Genomic DNA, 19583 nt, shown 5'->3' with positions numbered 1-19583 from the left:
ATTCCAAACCGAAAATATCTAACGAGAACCATAATCTTAGGTAAAAAAAAAAAAAAATCACCCAACAAAAGTAATAGTATAGCGTTTACAATTCCGCTACTGAGAAGATAAATAACAACCTACTAATCTAGATTTTTCTAGATTAAAGACGGATATTTCTATCAATCTCCAAAAAGCCGTAACATTAAAAATGCAACGTTCAAAAGTAACAAGATTATAATTACAAAAGAGTCTTTCACAAACCAACATTCCTCTTAACCCTTTAGAGCCCCACCGTCAAAAGAACCTATAATAGTTATTATAACAAGAAAGAGAGAGGGTTAGACTTACGCCTAGTGAGTCCAAACAAAAGAGTTTACATAAACATAAGGGAACATATATAAAAATATACATTCAAATAGTTGACGTAACTTTAAACAGGAATAGAGACAGTAAGACCTGAATAACTCGAAGTGGAACAATAAAACATCCGAAGATGACGGGGGAGACCCGATTTACCGCTAATTATGACAGAACACAAAGTAAGTCATATATTAACGTTATAGAGCATCATTTATAGGTTTAAAACCATTGACATCAACCTAAACCAGTCATGTAGTCGGCCGTGATCTTAAGCTCTTTATCTCGGTAATTACACAATAATCACAATACCTATTACCGAGTGAAAGTGAGAGGATGATTTGGTGATTACTAATAATCACAATGCCTATCACCAACTTACACCATCATTCCCACGAATAAAATAAAACGATATACATGCACTATATAAATATAAATAATGACGTAATATCGTACGATATTTATATATATATATATATATATATATATATAATGAGTCATAAATAATACGTGGGAGTGTCAAGACATCCGAAGATGACAGGGGTGACCCGATTTACCGCTAATTATGACAGAACATAAAGTAAGTCATAGATTAACGTTATAGAGCATCACTTACCGGTATAGAACCATCGACATTAACCTAAACCAGTCATGTAGTCGGTCGTGATCATAAGCTCTTTTATTTCGAAAATTACATAATAATCACAATGCCTATTTCCGAGTGAGAGTGTGAGGATGATTGAAGATTACATAATAATCACAATGTCTAAATCCAATATACACCATTCCTCATATAACTTCTAATATAAAAACGACTCCCGTGCCTTAAAACCCGTTACATTCTAAGGACATTCTTAAATGTGTTTACATAAGCGTATGACCACTTGTACATCACTCGAATATTCGCATGAGTCCTTAGTCAAAAGAACGTTCCCATTTTACCAATATTTAACTCCAAACATGGAACATGAGGGTTTATAAAGCTTTATCCCAAACTTACTTTGACACAAGTATTTCTATCAAGCAAGTGCTCATCTAAAAACATAGTATAAGTCGAGCATAACCCATGATTTCGATTAGTATAAAGCTTCAGAAAGAGAAGGGTTGGATGAACTCACAAAGTAAGATTTAGGAGAAATCCTAAACTCTAGACTGGTGCTTGCTGTTGTAGATTTACGTGGCACAGATAAGGCTGCTGATCGGGCAAGGAGGACGAAGAAAAACAGTGCCCTACGGCCTGCTGTTTGCTGTTGCAAAGGCATGGCAGCAGCAGCTGTTTGCTGTTGTTGACGGTTCGAGAAACGACGGAGGAGCACAGCAGTTCCCGCTGCTGGTGGTGGCCTGAGGAGCAATGGAAAAATGCAAGCAGCACCACCTGCTGCTGCTGGTCCGAGAGACACGCAGGCAGCACCACTTGCTGCTGGTGGTTTCTTTTAGAACTAAACCAGTAAGTCTGTTATAGCTTGCTCAATTAGAAGCACCTCCATCTTTTTCCTTATAATAGCCTCAATAATAAAATCAATCAACTTCTTTTCACCTACTACTTTCTTTAGCTTTTGCATCATTATGTCTCCCACCTCCCCCATTTCCTGCTTTGTCCTTTCTTTTCACTTTCCTTCCCCTATTTCGTTATTAAACTAAAGCTAAGGACTTAAAGGTCTCCCTTTTCTTTTATCAAGGAATGGAAAGTCTACATGGTAGGATAAAAGATAATAGGTGAGCTACCCCCTTTTCTTTTTATTTTACCAAAGGAAAACCAAAATATACAAATAGTAGGGTCTTTAAATCTCTAGATGTTACAGCTAAACATGGCCCCACTTAAACGTTTCGAAGGTAACCTTCTCAATGTTTTTGTTGTGAAGGTTCGATTCTTTTTACATTCACAGCGTTTTGTTGTAAAGTTTCAAGTGTATAAAAGTGGTCTCATGAAAAAAGTTTCCCGCTTTTTATATAAAAATATATCGGTACAATATGTTTTTAGACTTGGAATCACGTGGGACCATCTTGTTTTCGTGAGACCACTTTTTTACACATGAAACTTCACAGCAAACTGCTGTGAAGGTAACATTATCAGTGTTTTTGCTGTGAATGTTAGACTTTTTTTTTACCTTGACAGCGTTTTACTATGAAGTTTCAAGTGTATAAAAGTTGTCTTATAGGTCTCATGAAAATAGGCCAGTCTCACGTGAACTCAATCCTATATTTTTATTCATATAATGTTTTTTCTGAAAGGTAAGCAAAAATAAATAAAGAATTTACGGGGAAGATATCAAGAGCTTCTGTAAGGAACGAAACCACCTCGAAGACAAAACTGAACAAAATCAAATACAAAAAAGAAACCAACAAGACGGCCCACGACGTTATTGAACAGATTGGCTATTTCAGTCAATATCTTTATTTTTTATGGTTTGAAGTGATAATTTCGATCTCAATTTCTCAACGGAAAAGATTTATTGTGTTTTCATATAGATGATGATAGATGTTCACGAGTTAAGTAGCAGATTGTAAGTTTGGATTTCAATTTAGAGCGGATCATTTGCGGCTTGGGCCGGACGCGGGCCAAGCTTAACCTATTTCTTTGTCGAACGAGCCTAATATAGTAAAACCAAGCCGTTTTTTACGGGCTTGAAAACTTACCCATACCCGACCTATGAACGAGCCGGGCTTACCCACGGGCTAATGAACTTAAAAATCTTGTTATATTTTTATGGTAACAAAATTTATATAAAATCACAAGCTATGTAAAATAATTCAAAATACATAACAAATTTTCAACTTAAAATTTGACGTAAATACATAACAATATACATACTTTAGAAAGAAACTGTTTCACTAAATATCGATAAAGAAAATGACTGGATGAGAAAATTAGGAATTGATCAATTGAGGTAATTATATTTTCAAAATTAAGATTTGTTTTATAATGTTATTATCATGAGTCAATAATTAAGTAGGAATTGATAAGTATAAAAAAAAAATTCAATTTTATTCATAAATTTTAATTACGAAAGTTAATTATTATAAAAATATTAATGGGATGACGGGCCTGTCCAATTTTTTTTTTCCATTGTCATATCCGCCCTTTAATTTTAACAAGTTAGTCTAGGCCCACCCATTTCTTCGAGAATAGTAATCCAAGCCCGCTTTTCTAGCTGGCCGGACAGGAGGGGTCTAGAGCTGTTCACAGGCAGGATGACCCGGGTCCTTGTCTCGTTCTTACCCAGTTACATTACCTTACCGGATGAATATGATAAGAACCAAAAATATAACCCGGTAAGAACGAGACTAGGACCAAGAGTCTTACCCGGTAAGTAAGAACGATAACTTTTACCACGGTAAGTGCTTATCGGGAAAATTGTTGCATACGATACCGTTTTAACGGGGAATCCCTATCCCCGTTTGAATCGGATGAACCGGATTCCCTACCGAATCGAAACAAATCACCATCCTTATGAACAAATATTCAAATATTGCATTTTCGCCTCTATTTTAAAGGAATTTATGATAAATTAATGCTTAATACAATATCATTTATTGATATAAAAATAACAACTTGACCAAATAAATACAGAAAAACAGCCGCCATATATTCCTTCAAAAATCCCCGGATACTTCCAAAAAAACACTCGTTTCGCGTTTGGTTTCATTAACCATAAACCATTACACCAAACCCATTATTTTATTTATCTATATTATATTATAAAATATCTGATTAAAAAAATTTAAAAATCATTTTTTATATATAAAATATTGTTTATTGATGTAAATTACTTAAAATTCAAAATTATAAGTAAATTGTGCGTAAGTACAACTCATTAAAGCTCTATTGTTGGATTTGTATAACTAATTACTGATAAACATAATCAAATACATGATAAATATCATGTTTCAAATAAGTTAGTTTGGGGGACCGAAGGCAGTTCTCCGTGGACGGTTAATAAATGGATAAGTTGATTGGGCCAAATCGCAGCATAGAAATTGGAAACACAAGGAAAGACAGTCTTGGGGTTCCCCAAAACAGAGTGAGAACTAGCCCTTTGTAATTTTTTAAAATATAAGTAGAGTAATCATTGAGTTCTAACAAAATCATTATCTTTATAAAAATTATATTGGTAAGCCAAAAATAAACTATTTCGCTAGTAGACATAAATTAAATTATAATAAAAAATTAAATTAAAGAAATTGTACAAAAATAAGAACTTTTAAATAGTTAATTTGATATTAATATCGATATTTTTTTTTTCCAATTTTTTATGATATCTTTAAATACATATATATTCAAAAGTAAAAAAAATATTATCTTTATCAAAACCACATAAACTGTACTATATCAATATAGATAAAAAATAAAACGAAATATTAAAATGAAGATGTATCTCGCTGCATTGTGTGAGTACCCTTCTAGTATTATAAAGTATTTGACAAAAACTCTTAAAAACCATTTTTTATACATAAAGTACTGCTTATTGATACATATTACTTAAAATTCAAAATTACAAATAAATTGTGTGTAGGTATAACTAATTAAAGCTCTATTTTTGAATTCGTGTAACTAACTACGGATAAACATAATCAAATATAGTATTAAACATCACATTTTAGAATATAAAAAAATCTAAAATATAATTAAGGTGATTAGAATTCTACCAAAATAATTAATTATTATATTTATAAAAAAATTATATTATTAAACCAAATATAAATTAATTTGTCATTGAACCTTAATTGAATTACAATAAAAAAATTGAATTAAAAAATTACTCAAAAAATGAAAAAATTTAAATAGTTAATTTGATATTAGTATCGATATATTTTTGTCAAAATTTTATGATATCTTTAAATTTATATTTTATTAAAAAATAAAAACATTTTCGTTTTTTCAAAATCATATAAAACCATATTATAACATCAACTAAGATAAAAAAATAAAACAAACTATTAAAATCAAGATGTATCTTAATGCATTACGCGAGTATCATTCTAGTAAATTATTAATAATCCCATTTTTTTCAAATAATTTTTTAATTTTACAACTTATATTAATTAATTTCAAATTTATTTTTTAAATTAAAAATTATAGACAGAGTTTCAAATACAATTACATTAATTAGTATAAATCAATCTCAACCATTCATCAACTATAATGAGTATTTAGTTTCTAAATATCTCAATTATTTTATGATATAAACCATTTATCATAATCTGTATATATCATATCATAATAAATAACTTTCATCAATTCCATAAATATCTTATTTGATTGGTTTGTACTGATTAGATAATTTGTATCTGAAACTTCTAAAATTAAAAATTATACAAGAGTTTCACATATAAAATCATCTAATCAGTACAAACCATATAAACCAACTTCAACCATGAACCATCCATCTAAATTAATGAATATCAAGTTTTTTAATATCTCGATTGTTTTTTAGTAAAATTAGTGAAATAACAACCTACTTTTACAAATTTTCTTATCATAGCATTTTATTTTCAGTTTTTCTTATTATAACAATGTACTTTCAAAATATCTTTTACTATGATATCGTATTTTCAAAAATTTACCCGTTATAGTATTGAATAACCTTTTAAATTATAACTTTTTTTTGATAATAAAACACTAATTATAATGAATGAATTTTGATCATCGTTCATAAATGTTCAGACATAATAAATAAACTCTTAATCATTTTTTTTAAAGATTATAAGGGTACCCGTGCAATGCAGCGAGATACATCTCGATTTTAATGTTCTATTTTATTATTTGTCTCTGTCGATGTTATAATACAATTTAATATGTTTTTAAGAAAACAATAATGATTTTTTTTAATAAAATATAATTTTGAATATATCATAAAAATTTGGGAAAAAATATCAATGTTAATATCAAATCAACTATTTAAAAGTTCTCATTTTTTATGTTACTTTTTTATTATGATTTAATTTAAGTTTAATAATGAAATAACTTATTTTTGATTTAATAATATAATATTTTATAAAAATAATAATTAAGTATTCTGTTAGAACTCAATGATTATCTTAATTATATTTTAGATTTTTTATATTTAAAATGAGAAGTTTATTTGTATTTGATTATGTTTATCTACAATTAGTTATACGAATTCAGATTTGAAGCTTTAATAAGTTATAGTTATGCACAATATACTTGTAATCTTAAGTTTTAAGTAACATGCATTAATAAATAATACTTTATACATAAAAAGTAGTTTTTAAGAGTTTTTATTAAATGCTTTATAATATAGTATAGACATGATTTAATTGATATTAATTAATAAATTTGCATTTGAAACGCGCTCAAAAATTATGATTAATAATTAAATTAATTTTTTGTTTTTTTCTAATTAACCCAAAAACCTTTCACAATATATGTTCTTCCCTTCTCTCCTTTCCACCCCACAAGTCCATATTCAACGCACCAAATCCTACCAAATTTACATGCATTCACAAACCCTAATTCCGATTCCGGCCACCAATAGCGATCATGACTCTGATCTTGACACCGATGCCGACCTTCTGAATTCGAATTCCACCATCGACGATTACAACGATCACGATCACAACGAAAACCCCCAAATTCTCGATGATTTTGACCAATACGATGAAGATAACGAGATCGTCTTAGATACTGAACCGGACGCAGGCGGCGACAATAACCCGCCGGACTCTTTTTGGGTCAGCAACAGCAAAGTAACCGATTGGTTGGACCACCACACGTTCATTGAACGTAAAGCTTCAGTGAAATTGGTGGCGGTTTCCAGAAAGTTCGATCCGACTCAAAACCGGTCTTCTCAGCGATCCGTATCGTTTACTCATAAACCACAAGCCACGATTATCGGATTCCGACAAAAACCGGTTCATCATGCCGACTGGAAGCCTAAAAATGAACCGCCAGAGAAAATCCGGTTGTTTAAAAACCGGTCCTTACCGGGTCAGAGCTGCGGATTGCAGGTAATTGAACCGAGGTCGCCGAGGGTCTCTTGTATCGGACGGGTCGGATCGATGAGAGGTCGAGCTAGGAGGACCGGGTTTTGGAGGTCTGTTAAGACGGCTTTCTTGAACCGGGTTCGAAAGGGTTCTAAAAACCCTCGGTGAAACAGGTTTGGTTCGGTAGAGTTGTCGGCGCGAGCCGCCAACGATAGACATAGAGATAAGATCACGTGCTTTGTTGTAATATTTTTAAAAAAATTATTTTTGGGAATTTAATTGTAATTTTGAATTATTTGGGTTTTGGTTGTAAATATTAAAATGTAAAATATTATATGAAACAATTTCATAATCATATATGTAACAAATTCATCAAAAAAAAGTATTATAAGCAACAATTACACAAGATTAAACAATTTCATGAAAAAAAAATTCATGAAATTAAACAATGAAATAAACGGATTAGGGTGGTTTGCATGATTTTTACAAATTGAGCGGTTTGCATTTGATCGCTTCTCTAATGGTTATTAATTAACCAAAATGTAGTACAAAATATGGTTAAGTACATAAACAATGAATCTTTAACTGCATCTTCTTTCACTAATCAGCTGCCAACAGTACTAGAAGATGTCCTCCTCCAACATGTGACTTCCAAAATATTTACCTAGATTGAGCCGGTTGTGCCAATATCAAACGCCATAGCAGCCATACACACCCGTCGCAACAATATTTATGTCAACATTTTATTCATCAAATACATAAAACAGTATCATTTCTACATTCTTACTCCATTGAATGTAAACCCATAAAATAAGATTGGAAAATGTATAAAATAAAGTGAATTAAAATTAAGTGCAAATAAGTGGTCACATTGGATCTCACTGATCTCACAAATTTTGAAGTTGTCATTTGATTAAACCTCTACATGTTTTTATGTATATACGTACATGCATCAGCCGCTTTAAGACACGTTTTTAAACATCGTGCCTTCTTAAAGTTTCACTACCACACCACATCACACATCATTCAAAACTTTACTCATAGGCTATGTCCATGAGTCCATCTAAAGGACGAATGGTCGGTGCAAGGCCAGAAATTGGAACACATTGATTCCGCTTGTTCCCATCCTTCGCTTCAGGGCCTCTCCCTCGGTGTGGTCAGTACTCCATACTGTCGGACAGCGAAACTTACATTTGTTCACTAATTATGACGGTTCGTCAGGGCCTCTTTCCTCCTCCCTTTGCTGCTCACTCGTAGGGATCCAGACCCCACAAAGCGGGAGGGAGTCGACTGGACAACTCAGCCATTGGCAGGAATTTCGTTTTATCTGGTTTATATACAAATATGGTTTATGTATAAATCATGTGGATTATTAACATTGTAAATGTAAGGAATATTATAATTCCCATAAAAACAAAAAAGATGCACACGGTGATGGTCATAAGGGTGGTGTCTGATTGGTTTGAGCTTGACTTCAAAGGTCAAAAGTACCAGGAGGTCTCAGCTTTAAATCTAAGTATGAATAAAAATCTCCTTGTAACCATGGAGGTTCAAATGATGTGACTCCGGACTATCTACAAAGCAGGTAATCGTCCTAAGATTAGTCGGCTCGCATAGCGGATTTGATATCCATGTTAATAAAAAAAAATTGAGGGGTCCATGAATGCAAAGCGGATGTCTGCGATCGAGGTAAAGCCATCCTTTGAACATTTGTTTTTGTATTCGTTATAATTTATGTCCTTCGTTTATTAATAATTCTTTTTTAATTTAAAAATATAAATATCTCGTCATTTTTAAATAATATTTAAAAGGGAATTTAAACATAATACGACCTATTTATAAAAATTAGAATAAAACATAATTAAAGAGCACATTATATGGAAAAGTAACATACTTTAACTTGATTTCTATTTTGGAAGACGTATTTTCAAAACTTTTATTTTAGTACCTAAAGTAAAGTTTTAAACATTTAAGTACCCGGGTAACTGGTTAAAACATAAACTCTTTCTTCTAATAAACTATAATACATAAAAACTAATTTTAGATTAACCACAAGGGTGGTGTCTGATTGGTTTGATCTTGGCTCCAAAGGTCAAAAGTACCAGAAGGTCTGAAGTTCAAATTCAAGGAGGAATAAAAATTGTCTTGTGGCCATGGAAGTTCAAATGCGGTGACTCCGGGCTATCTGCAAAGCAGGTGGTTGCCCTGGGATTAGTTGGCCCGCATAGCGGGTTGGATATCCAAGTTAATTAAAAAAATGTCAACAAATAATACTGAGTTGGATACCATATCACTCTCCACGACAACATGGTAACTGGTTAATGCTTCAATCGGTTACCTGGATACTTAAGTGTTTAAAACTTTACATTATAGGTACCAAAATTGAAGGTTTGAAAATACGTTTCCCAAAATATGAATCAAGTTAATGTACGTTACTTTTTAATGCAATTTGCCCTAACATTATATGTTAATTTAAAAATAATTTTTAACGGCAGATAATGATCTTGATTAGCGTCGTCTAAATTATCGTTTTCCCCCCTTAAAATCTATAGTAAATTTGTAAAGTTTGCTTCTCTACGTAAGCTTATAGTTACACTGTTGACATCTCATATTGATATCATGTGGCTCTGATAGAGCAAGATCCCGTCTCACTGTATTTTTTTATTAACATGGATATTCAATCCGGTTTGAGAGCCGACTAATCTCAGGGCAACCATTTGATTTGCAGGTAGTCCGGAGTCACTGTATTTGAACCATCGTGGCCACAAGGGGATTTTTGTTCCTCCTTGGATTTGAACCTGGGATCTCCTGCCACTTTTGACCTTTGGAGCAAAGCACAAACCAATCAGGCACCACCCGTGTGGTTATCTCACTGTCATTTTTAGTTAACGTACTCAATTTCGTCAGTTTTTTTTAAATGTACACATATTCAGAGTTTCGTCAAGACCTTTAAGTTATTAACAAAAATTACTTTGTCGGTTACAGAAATTAAAGTAAACGAAATCTGCATGATAACTGTGTTATTATTTAATAAGAAACACGTTAAGAAATCGGCCGTCTTATTGGAAAGTCTTTCATGATTTATTATAGATATCAATAACATTTAATATCCCGTCAATACATCGAATGATAGAAAAACACTAAAATACAGTCAAGTACAACAAAAACGTGTTTGTTTCTTTTATTATTTTTATAACCCATTTTTTTTTCACAACCTTCAAGAAATTTCAATAGTCAATTAAAATGGATCACTGGATTTTAGTGTATTTTCTATCGAACAGTTAAGCTGTATGTAACATGCAATCTGTTTTTAGTACTAATTGCGTATCTATGTAGTTCAGTAGGATGTTAAGCCTGAAATTGGTGTAGTATTATACTTGTCAAGTATTTAGGGGTGAAAATGAGGTGGGAAATGCATCCCCCGATCCTGCTCCCCTCGTATGCCCCCACCCTCCGCCCCATCTAATCTTTGTCGGGTTTGGGGGAAGGAATGGGAACCCGTCGGGTTAGGAGCGGGTAGTATAATTTCTAGAACCCGCATAGGGTATAAAAAATCGCCCTCGTCCTGCCCCGTTACTCGTCAAATGGGGAATCCCTCGCCCCACTATGAGTGGTTACTCACTGGTACCCATCCCCACAAATGAAAATTTCATCCTTGTTAGCCGCCGGGGTGGTGGTTGCAGATTTTTTAAGTGTAACGTATAAAATAACGAATATAGAAGATCGTTTTTATTTAACTTGTTTTTAATATGAAATCAATATGAATGAAAAATAATATATCCTTTCTAAGATTTACTTCCCTTAAGGATATCTCCGCTCATAGATCCATATTTGATATTTCTTGGAGGTCCTGTAAAAATAATTACAGTAATTTATACTATATTATAAAGCATTTGACAAAAACTTTTAAAAACTATTTTTTATACATAGAGTACTGTTTATTGATGGATATTACTTAAAATTCAAGATTACAAGTAAATAATGCATAAGTACAACTTATTAAAGCTTCATGCTTGAATTCGTGTAACTAACTACAGATAAACATGATCAAATAGTGGATAAACATTTCATTTTAAATATAAAAAATCTAAAATATAATTAAGATAATAATTTTGTTCTAACAGAATACTTAATTATTATCTTTATAAAAAATTATATTATTGAATCAAAAATAAATTACTTTGTTATTAAATCTAAATTAATTTAAAATAAAAAAACTGAATTAATCAAATAACACAACAAAACAAGAACTTTTAAATAGTTAATTTGATACTAATATCGATATATTTTTTATAAAATTTTAAGATATCTTCAACTTTATATTTTATTAAAAAAAAAACATTATCGTTTTTCTCAAAACCACATAAAACTGTATTATAACATCAACAAAAGACAAAATACATCTTATATGAGTTAATAACATATTCATTTGCAACATTTTTCAGTCTTTCTTATTGTATAACAATGATTGAAGCAGGGACGTACCCAGCTATGTGGCATAGTTGGCACGTGTCACCGTATTATTTCTCCGCTGAAGGGTAAAAAAAATTAGGTTCGTGAAAGGGGCAACATTATTAATTTGTTGTGTGTCACCGTATGTATTTTAAAAAGTACAATTAGAACAAGATTTGGTAGAGTTAGTTTGCAAAGCTTTTATTCCAACCCAGATCCAAGTTTGAATCATGTTAGTGTCATTTTCTTAGTCAAATGGTGCCTCCGTTTGAAAAAAAATCCGTATATTTGTTTCTTATAATCAAATGGTGATTTTTCCCTATATTTTTTTCTTATGATCAAATGGTGCCACCGTTTGAAAAAAAATCTGGGTCCGTCCCTGGATTAAAGTATACAAAGAGTAATGATTAGTTCGATCACACAAATGGTTGATGGTGGCATACAGGGGCGGATGTAGTGGTTTAAAGGAGGGGGGAAGAGACCTCAGTCAAAAACTCAAAAACAAAAATTCATAGGTTAAAATTTAGGTTGTACATGATTTACCTTTCGCTTTCCCCCATTACATTTTTCCGTGGGCCCCCAACCCCAATCAAAACTGTTATTCTAACAAAAAAAAATCTGTTGAAATCAATCAAAAAAACCAAATAAGTTATTCGAAATCGACAAAAACACTAAAAAGTCTTTCGAAATCAACCAAAAAACTTTAAAATTCCTCGAAAACGTTGTAATTAGGTTAAAAACACATCGGACGATTTTGCGGGTTTTTAGTCTACCTTAAAGGTGACCCCACTGAACAAAAATCTTGGATCCGCCACTGGTGGCATACAACGAAAAACTGTGGTTCAATAAAAAAAAACTACTACAATGAACGATTTAATGGCAGCATAAAACTCTTTACCGTTATACATGTCGATCCTGTCTCCAATATATACATCAAACTATGAAATCACTTTATTTCCACTTATTCAAAGATTGAAAACAAAAAACTACAGGTAGACATCAGATACAGTTATGTTATTCGAAGAATTGTTTATGGTCAGGTTATTATGGTAATTCATTCGAACCGATTGAGGTCAAATATGTTTTAGAAGACATTGTGTTAAACGTAAGGCTCAACTTAGCTTTATTTTTTCCAACTGATGATTCGATGAAACAGCTCCAAAATTGTCTTGCTGTATTTATTTCTTCCATTTGATGATTCGATGAAGCAGTACCAAAATTGCTTTGTTGTAGTTTTTACTAATGTTTTTTTTATTTCGTTGCAGTTGTTTTAGTTTTCTTAAAGTTTAAATGATGTATACATTTTACCCTTTTTTTTAAATATGTGATATTCATAAACGATTAATAGAGCGAGTAAACCCATATTTGACTTTTTTTTGTAGTATATAATATTTATATACGACAAATACAATAAATAACTCATACACCCTCCTCATTTTTGGTGAGGGTTGAACCTCTGACTTTCTATGAGTCAAAAGACTACGATATCGTTAGGACAAAGCTCATTTAATAACTCATATTTGACTTCTTGGAAGCCAAATGCATAAATACCATTGTGTCAAAAGCCTTTTGATTACATTTTATTTTTTAGAGTAAAATATAAACTTGCTTTATCTAGTTTGTCAAAAATAACACTTCTCGTTCCTGAAGTTTTGAAATTATAAGATGACTATCATGGTTTGTAAAAACATCTGGATTTGGATCACTCTATCTAACGACCATTAAAAGCTCCGTTAAATTAGGGACATTTTCATTTTTTATCTTTTAACCAGTCAAAATTGAATTTATGATTTTGGTCCCTGTAGATCTTGATTTGGTAAAAGTACAAAAAAGTTGAMAAAAGGACGAAAATGCCCCCCACTTAACGGATATATTATAACGGCCTTTAGAAAGAGGGATCAAATTTGGACGTACTTGCAAACCACGATGACCATCTTGTAATTTTCAAACTGCGAAAACGAGATTATTTTCGACAAACTATATATACTAAAAAAATTTGTAGTTTACTCTATCTTTTGTAATGGTTAATTTTAAATGTCTCAAAAGAGATTTTTGTAATGATATATTTTCTAAATTTATTTTATATCATTTATGTTTATATTTAATAAATTAAGGGGTTATTTGTTTACCTTCTAATAATTCTATTAAGAGGCAGTCTCCGAATCGTTAAGAGGTAAAAATTTGTTTGGCAAAAAAAAAATCTGCCTCCTAATGGTTCCAAAACTCTCTGAATAATTTTGTATCCCAAGTCTCCCTTAACTATTCAACACCCTAATTTCATCGTAAAAAACTACCAAACAATTATATTTCAGTTTACACTATTTCATGAGAGCATCTTAATCATTTTGACCACTTAATCATTATGCATCAAACCATTCAGCATTTACCAAACAACCCCTATACAAGAAAAAAATTGATAATTTACAGTATCTGATGTCTTATAAATTGTTGTGGAAAGATCATTTGTACGACATGTCACATTGTTTGAGCATAAGAATTCGACGTCTCCTACCTATCCAACTCGTGTTCCATACAGGATCTCCTGACACAATCCTGTACCCTGCATTCGTATACAGTTTTCGAGCACCCATATCGTCTTCGTAAGCTCTCAACACAAGATACTTGTACCCCCAAAGAAGTGCCAACATTTCACATGCCTTGAGCAACACACTCGCGACCTTTTTCCGTCTATTGATCCAAAAATCAACACGACGTCAGTCAGACGTACGTCATACGTATTATTTGGACTTAAATAAAGCTAATGAACACGGTTTTGATCATAGTTGTCATACGTTACTTTCAAATGACTACAAAATAGTTGATGAACAATCAATAGAAATCGTCATCTTAACATGATGTATAGTTCATAGCGCGAAACCACGAACATATACTGCTCTGTACCCGGTGGCATATGGTGACAAGTCACCGAAAGTCGTAATTCCACAGCGTGTATTTATAGTTTACGACGCACTGATATTTCCTTGTGAAGTGATATTTTGTGTTTCAGCGAGATGTTATATCAGAAAATTGAATACCTGAAATTACGTAAGACTGCTATTCCCGACACGTAAAGATATTCATTTGCCTCTGATAGATGTTTTATAACGGATTCGTCTCTAAAAACTGTAACGTCTACAACTCCTACAAGTTGTTGTTTTTCTTGATCATCGGTTGTGCTCGTTTCCGCAACCAAACATGCATATCTGATATCAAACATCGATTAAAACCAACAAAATATCGAATTATTTTTTACTGTCAAACAGGTAATCAGCTAAAAACAAAATAGGTCAAATACGCTCGTTACATCGATTGAAAAAAAAAAAACTCACAAACAAAACCTTCTTAGGGGCCGTTTACCAAACGCGTACTCAGGTAAGTGAACACCAAGTCATTTTACCTTACCGACTGAATATGGTAAGGATCAAAAAATCTTACCCGGTAAGAGCGAGACAAAGACCAAGAGTCTTACCCGGTAAGTGAAGACGACGACTCTTACCACGGTAAGCGCTTACCGGGTATATTGTTGCATATATACCGTTTTGGTGGACTAAAATCTTATCCGGTAAGTAAATGATAGTATTAAATTTACCAGTAAGCGTTTATCACGTAAGTGTTCGGTAAACGACCCCTTAGTTTATACAGACTTATTACTTTATCCACATAAGGCTTAATGAAAAAATAACCAAACAACTCCTAAATCTTATATGAAAATTATGCCGTATGAAAAAAGGCGTTTTATAATATTTATAAACAAGTGATGTGAATATAAAGGCATGGGATCACATGGGACCCAACTGTTTTTGGTGAGACCCACAAGACCACATACATAACCCTGAATCTTCATAGTGTTTTTACTGTGAAGATTTGTTTTGTTTATTTATTTTGTGGTCTCATAGGTCTCACGAAAACAGTCAGATGCCACGTGAACCCAATCTTGAATACAGATGTAAGGAAAAAATAGCGAGCACCTGTCGGGTGGTGAATTTCGTAGCCTGTAAAGGAGTCCCGCGAGCACCTCTGCCTGTGCATTGTAATTATAATAAAAAATGAATTATCGGAATTTTATTGGTGATTTTAGTATCATCAATTATCTTATATAACTGAGATTAAATAAGACGTAAAGGTTTTCGTTAAGCTATAAGTTTAGGAGTGAACACGGATTGGGTTGACTGTGTTGAAGCCATATAATTGACTCAACCCAATCTTTGCAGTTTGAAATATTTTTTTTTATTAACCTGGATATCCAACCCGCTATGCGAGCCGACTAATCCCAGGGTGACCACCCGCGACGGAGTTACCGCATTTGAACCTCCGTGGCCAGAAGGGGATTTTTATCCCCCTTGGATTCGAACCTGAGACCTTCAGACACTTTTGACCTTTTGGAGCCCAAACTCAAAATAATAAGACACCACCCTTGGTTTTTTTGTATAAAGCTTCTCCCTAGAAGCATATTGTATAAACCACTTTCAATATCATTAAACCACTACTAAACAGTGACCGACCCAAACCCAGATTCTAACAAACTTAAAAATACGGTTTGTTTGAATCAAAACCGAATACGAATTCAATTTGATTTCCCAAATGCGTACCGCAACTTGATTCGGTTTTCGGTTCGTGATTAAGAAAACTCAAACCGAACCGAAAGTTATATACAGTTTTTATTGCATAAAGTACAAGTCATTAAAGCAGAGTTACCTGAAAGAACTGAAAGAAGACATCATTAAAGAAGATGAGTGGTTGGTGAAAAGCCTCAGCTTGAATATTGGCCACACTTCTCATCTCCTCATCCTTTTCAACCATTTTCCTCACTTGCCATCCATACTCTTTCACCAAATTACCAAATTGCCCTTTACTGTCATCATCATCACCATCATCATCATCATCATCATCATCTACTACTGGTTCTTGAAGTTGTTGATCAGATGATGAGAGTGAAGAAGAATGGCAAAGTTGTTGACTTTTGTTGACCTTGTTGACAAATGAGAATCTAGGGTTTGTGATGGAGAGAAATAGATTGAAAGTTGGTGGTGGGTTTGGATTGAAACTCCATGGAAGTTGAGAACAAAACTCCATGGAAATGGCCATGGTTTTTGGCTCTATTTTCACTCACAATTTAGAGTCTTTTCATATCTTGATGGCTTTTTCAATACCATTCTCTCTCTCTCTCTCTCTCTTAGCCTTTAAACATGTTACAATAATTTTGTGATATATTACTATATTACCAAAAGTTTCTTATACCTAGTGGTAAATGAGTCTTTATTCTTTAACCTTTTAAAAAGTCAGGGGTTTAAATTTCACCAAATGTGAGTTTATTTGTTTTATTTACCATATGAATTTTTTCAATTAAATTGAGGGTTAGCAAGTATTAGCTCTTGTGATAATGTGTCTTCATTATTAATAACAAGTAGTACTTTAGCAAGCCGTGTAAGTGACAGTTTCATGTCTTATTTTGTAAATATTATTTTAACAACTTATGAAATTGCTACTTTATAAATATTATATTTATAAAAAAAATATGGATTTTGTATGTTCTTAGAGTGTTAGGGGTTGTTTGTTCACCTCTTCAATAGTTCTATTAAGAGGCAACATTTGAATCGTGAAGAGATAAATCTTGTTTGGAAAAAAAAATGTCTCTTAATTGTTATAAAACTTTTTGAATAATTTTGTATCACGGGTCTCCCTTAACCATTCAACGCCCTAATTTCATCGTAAACAATTACCAAACAATTATATTTCATTTTACACTATCTCATAAGAGCCCCTTAATTACGAAATTTTGATTGTTTTAATCACTTATATAAAAAAAAATGGTTACAAAGTGAATTGGTGGAGGGGGTTTTTCAAAAATGATTATTATGGACAATTTCTTTATTATATGGCAAAATATATCAAAATTTAAAGGGTCTTTTGTATATGAGTTTATTTGTCTTAGGAAGTTAAGGATTTAAACCACACCAAATATGAGAAGGGTGTGTGAGTTTATTTGTTCTATTTATCATATACAAATATATATATATATATATATATATATATCAAAATTTAATAAATTTGTCTTATTTTTATTTAATGTTTTTCAATTAGTGTACTTGCGGTCAATTTTTTCATACCAATTTAAATGATAAACGAGTTTTTAGCTTACATGACATTTTTAAGTATAAAAAATTACAATATCATCTGATAATTTGATATTTATAAATATATGTTTATTGGTTGTCAGTCGTATAAATTATGAGGAACTGAAAGTTTGTTATACTGATCGAGTAAAAAAAGAACTGATGGTCACTTTAAATAAAAGGTAGAGAAAAATACGTTTCTCGTCCTTGTGGTCTGTTAAAAAATATAACGTTCATCCATGTGGTTTCAAGATTGCGATTTTTGTTCTTACCTTTAATGTTTTTAAGTTTTTATATGCTAATAGGTAATTCTTTAAAATATATATCAAATCAAATTCGTTATATCTGTTTTTAAACTAAAACGAGTATATGTGGTATCCTCTGGTAGGGGTGTCTCCATTTGAGAACTTGTAAAATTGTGATAACCTTAAGAACTAGTGTAACATGTGATATTTTACATGATCTTTTTTCATCTACAGTTTGCATTTAGTGTATTGATTAACAACTTTTTGTTTTATGATGTATTTGTTTTATAATACGAACATTTTTTTTATGTATTTGTGAAACAAAACATACAAGTAAAAAAATTCATACTGTTAATCGAATACATATAAAATAAACACATTATGAATATATATATATATATTTTTTTTTTTTTTGAAATTTAGACTTAGATAAAAAAAATTAACGTATACAATATGTTTAAAAGGAAAGTTATTACAAAACCAACCGTCAAAATTGGTGAAATAACGCCTTTGACCCTCGTGTTTAAAATGTCAATGACGATGTTTGCCCCTCGTGTTTAAAATGTCAATGACGTCCTCTGCCCCTCGTGTTTAAGATGTTAATGGATCCCAGTACCGAACTAGTGATCAACTTCGGACCAAAAAAGTCGTTATCGTCAATTAAATAAAGAACCAATATTTCATTAAATTACTCTAACATGTCTATTAGCATAGGCTTGTTAAATATAAAAGGGATTTCAGTTTCATCCAGTTTTATTGAGTTCAAACGAGGCTGACATAATTCCAACCTAATAATCTAATGCATATTGTTTAAAGATTTTACAACTTAATTAGTGAAATAGAACATGAAATCGTAAGCTCCCAAGCAGTGGGACTTAACCCAACACCTTACGGCACGAGTTGACGACAACCATGCACCACCCGAGTATCCAGTTGACGGATGGACATCAAATGGTTTTAAATTGAGTTAGTTGGATTAGTCGGGGTTTTACCCATAATTTATTGATTTTCAGTGAAAAGTTGGGTTTTTAGCTTATTCAGCCATTTTACAGGGAAATTTATTAAACTAGCCGTTTTTTTAGGGTTGGTTTCACCTCCTATCATTTTCTCTCCAAGTTTATCAAAATTGTCGTAGGTCCACAAAACCCACGTTCGCAATTGCGAACCCAGCTAAAAAAGACAAAAAAAAAAAAAAAAAAAAAGAAGTTACACTTGCATTTTTCATCCAGATCTGCAAAAAAAATAGAAATTATAAACCTAAGACTATTTGAGTAAACCTTTCAAAAAATGACTGAGAGATAAAATCAACCAGTAAAAATGACCATTTTAATTAATTTTTCTGTTTTATAATCATAACAGAAGATATTGGTTGCTTTTGTAAATGAAAGCAAAGAATTGAAATATATAAAAACTAAAAGGGCTAATATGTAATTTTTTATACAATTTAAATGGCTCACGTGAAGGACACGTGTAAGGCTAGCTTTTGCTT

At 32.0% G+C, this 19583-nt stretch overlaps 1 protein-coding gene across 1 annotated transcript; it reads right to left on the bottom strand.

The window, feature by feature from the left end:
* Nucleotides 1-14136: 14136 nt before the first annotated feature.
* Nucleotides 14137-16937, bottom strand: LOC112509493. The gene is made up of 4 exons (XM_025114476.1): nucleotides 16432-16937; nucleotides 15705-15757; nucleotides 14772-14939; nucleotides 14137-14424 (listed from the first exon to the last, which is right to left on the bottom strand). Exons 1-4 carry the CDS (start codon nucleotides 16819-16821, stop codon nucleotides 14196-14198), a joined length of 840 nt encoding a protein of 279 aa, XP_024970244.1. The 5' UTR covers nucleotides 16822-16937; the 3' UTR covers nucleotides 14137-14195.
* Nucleotides 16938-19583: the final 2646 nt, after the last annotated feature.

Source organism: Cynara cardunculus (assembly GCF_001531365.2).
Source record: "Cynara cardunculus var. scolymus isolate 2C chromosome LG 3, CcrdV1, whole genome shotgun sequence".
NCBI lineage: Eukaryota > Viridiplantae > Streptophyta > Magnoliopsida > Asterales > Asteraceae > Cynara > Cynara cardunculus.
The sequence above is the reverse complement of the archived record's forward strand: the minus strand, read 5'-3'. Positions and strand labels throughout refer to the sequence as shown.

Bases quoted from the DNA above. Each gene is read 5' to 3' on its own strand.
- LOC112509493 (XM_025114476.1), bottom strand. From the start codon at position 16,821: ATGGCCATTTCCATGGAGTTTTGTTCTCAACTTCCATGGAGTTTCAAT. The intron at 14,940-15,704 runs GTGCTCGCTATT...GTTTGATATCAG, and splicing joins CGAAATTCACCACCCGACAG to ATATGCATGTTTGGTTGCGG. The intron at 14,425-14,771 runs GTATTCAATTTT...TTGGATCAATAG, and splicing joins GCAGTCTTACGTAATTTCAG to ACGGAAAAAGGTCGCGAGTG.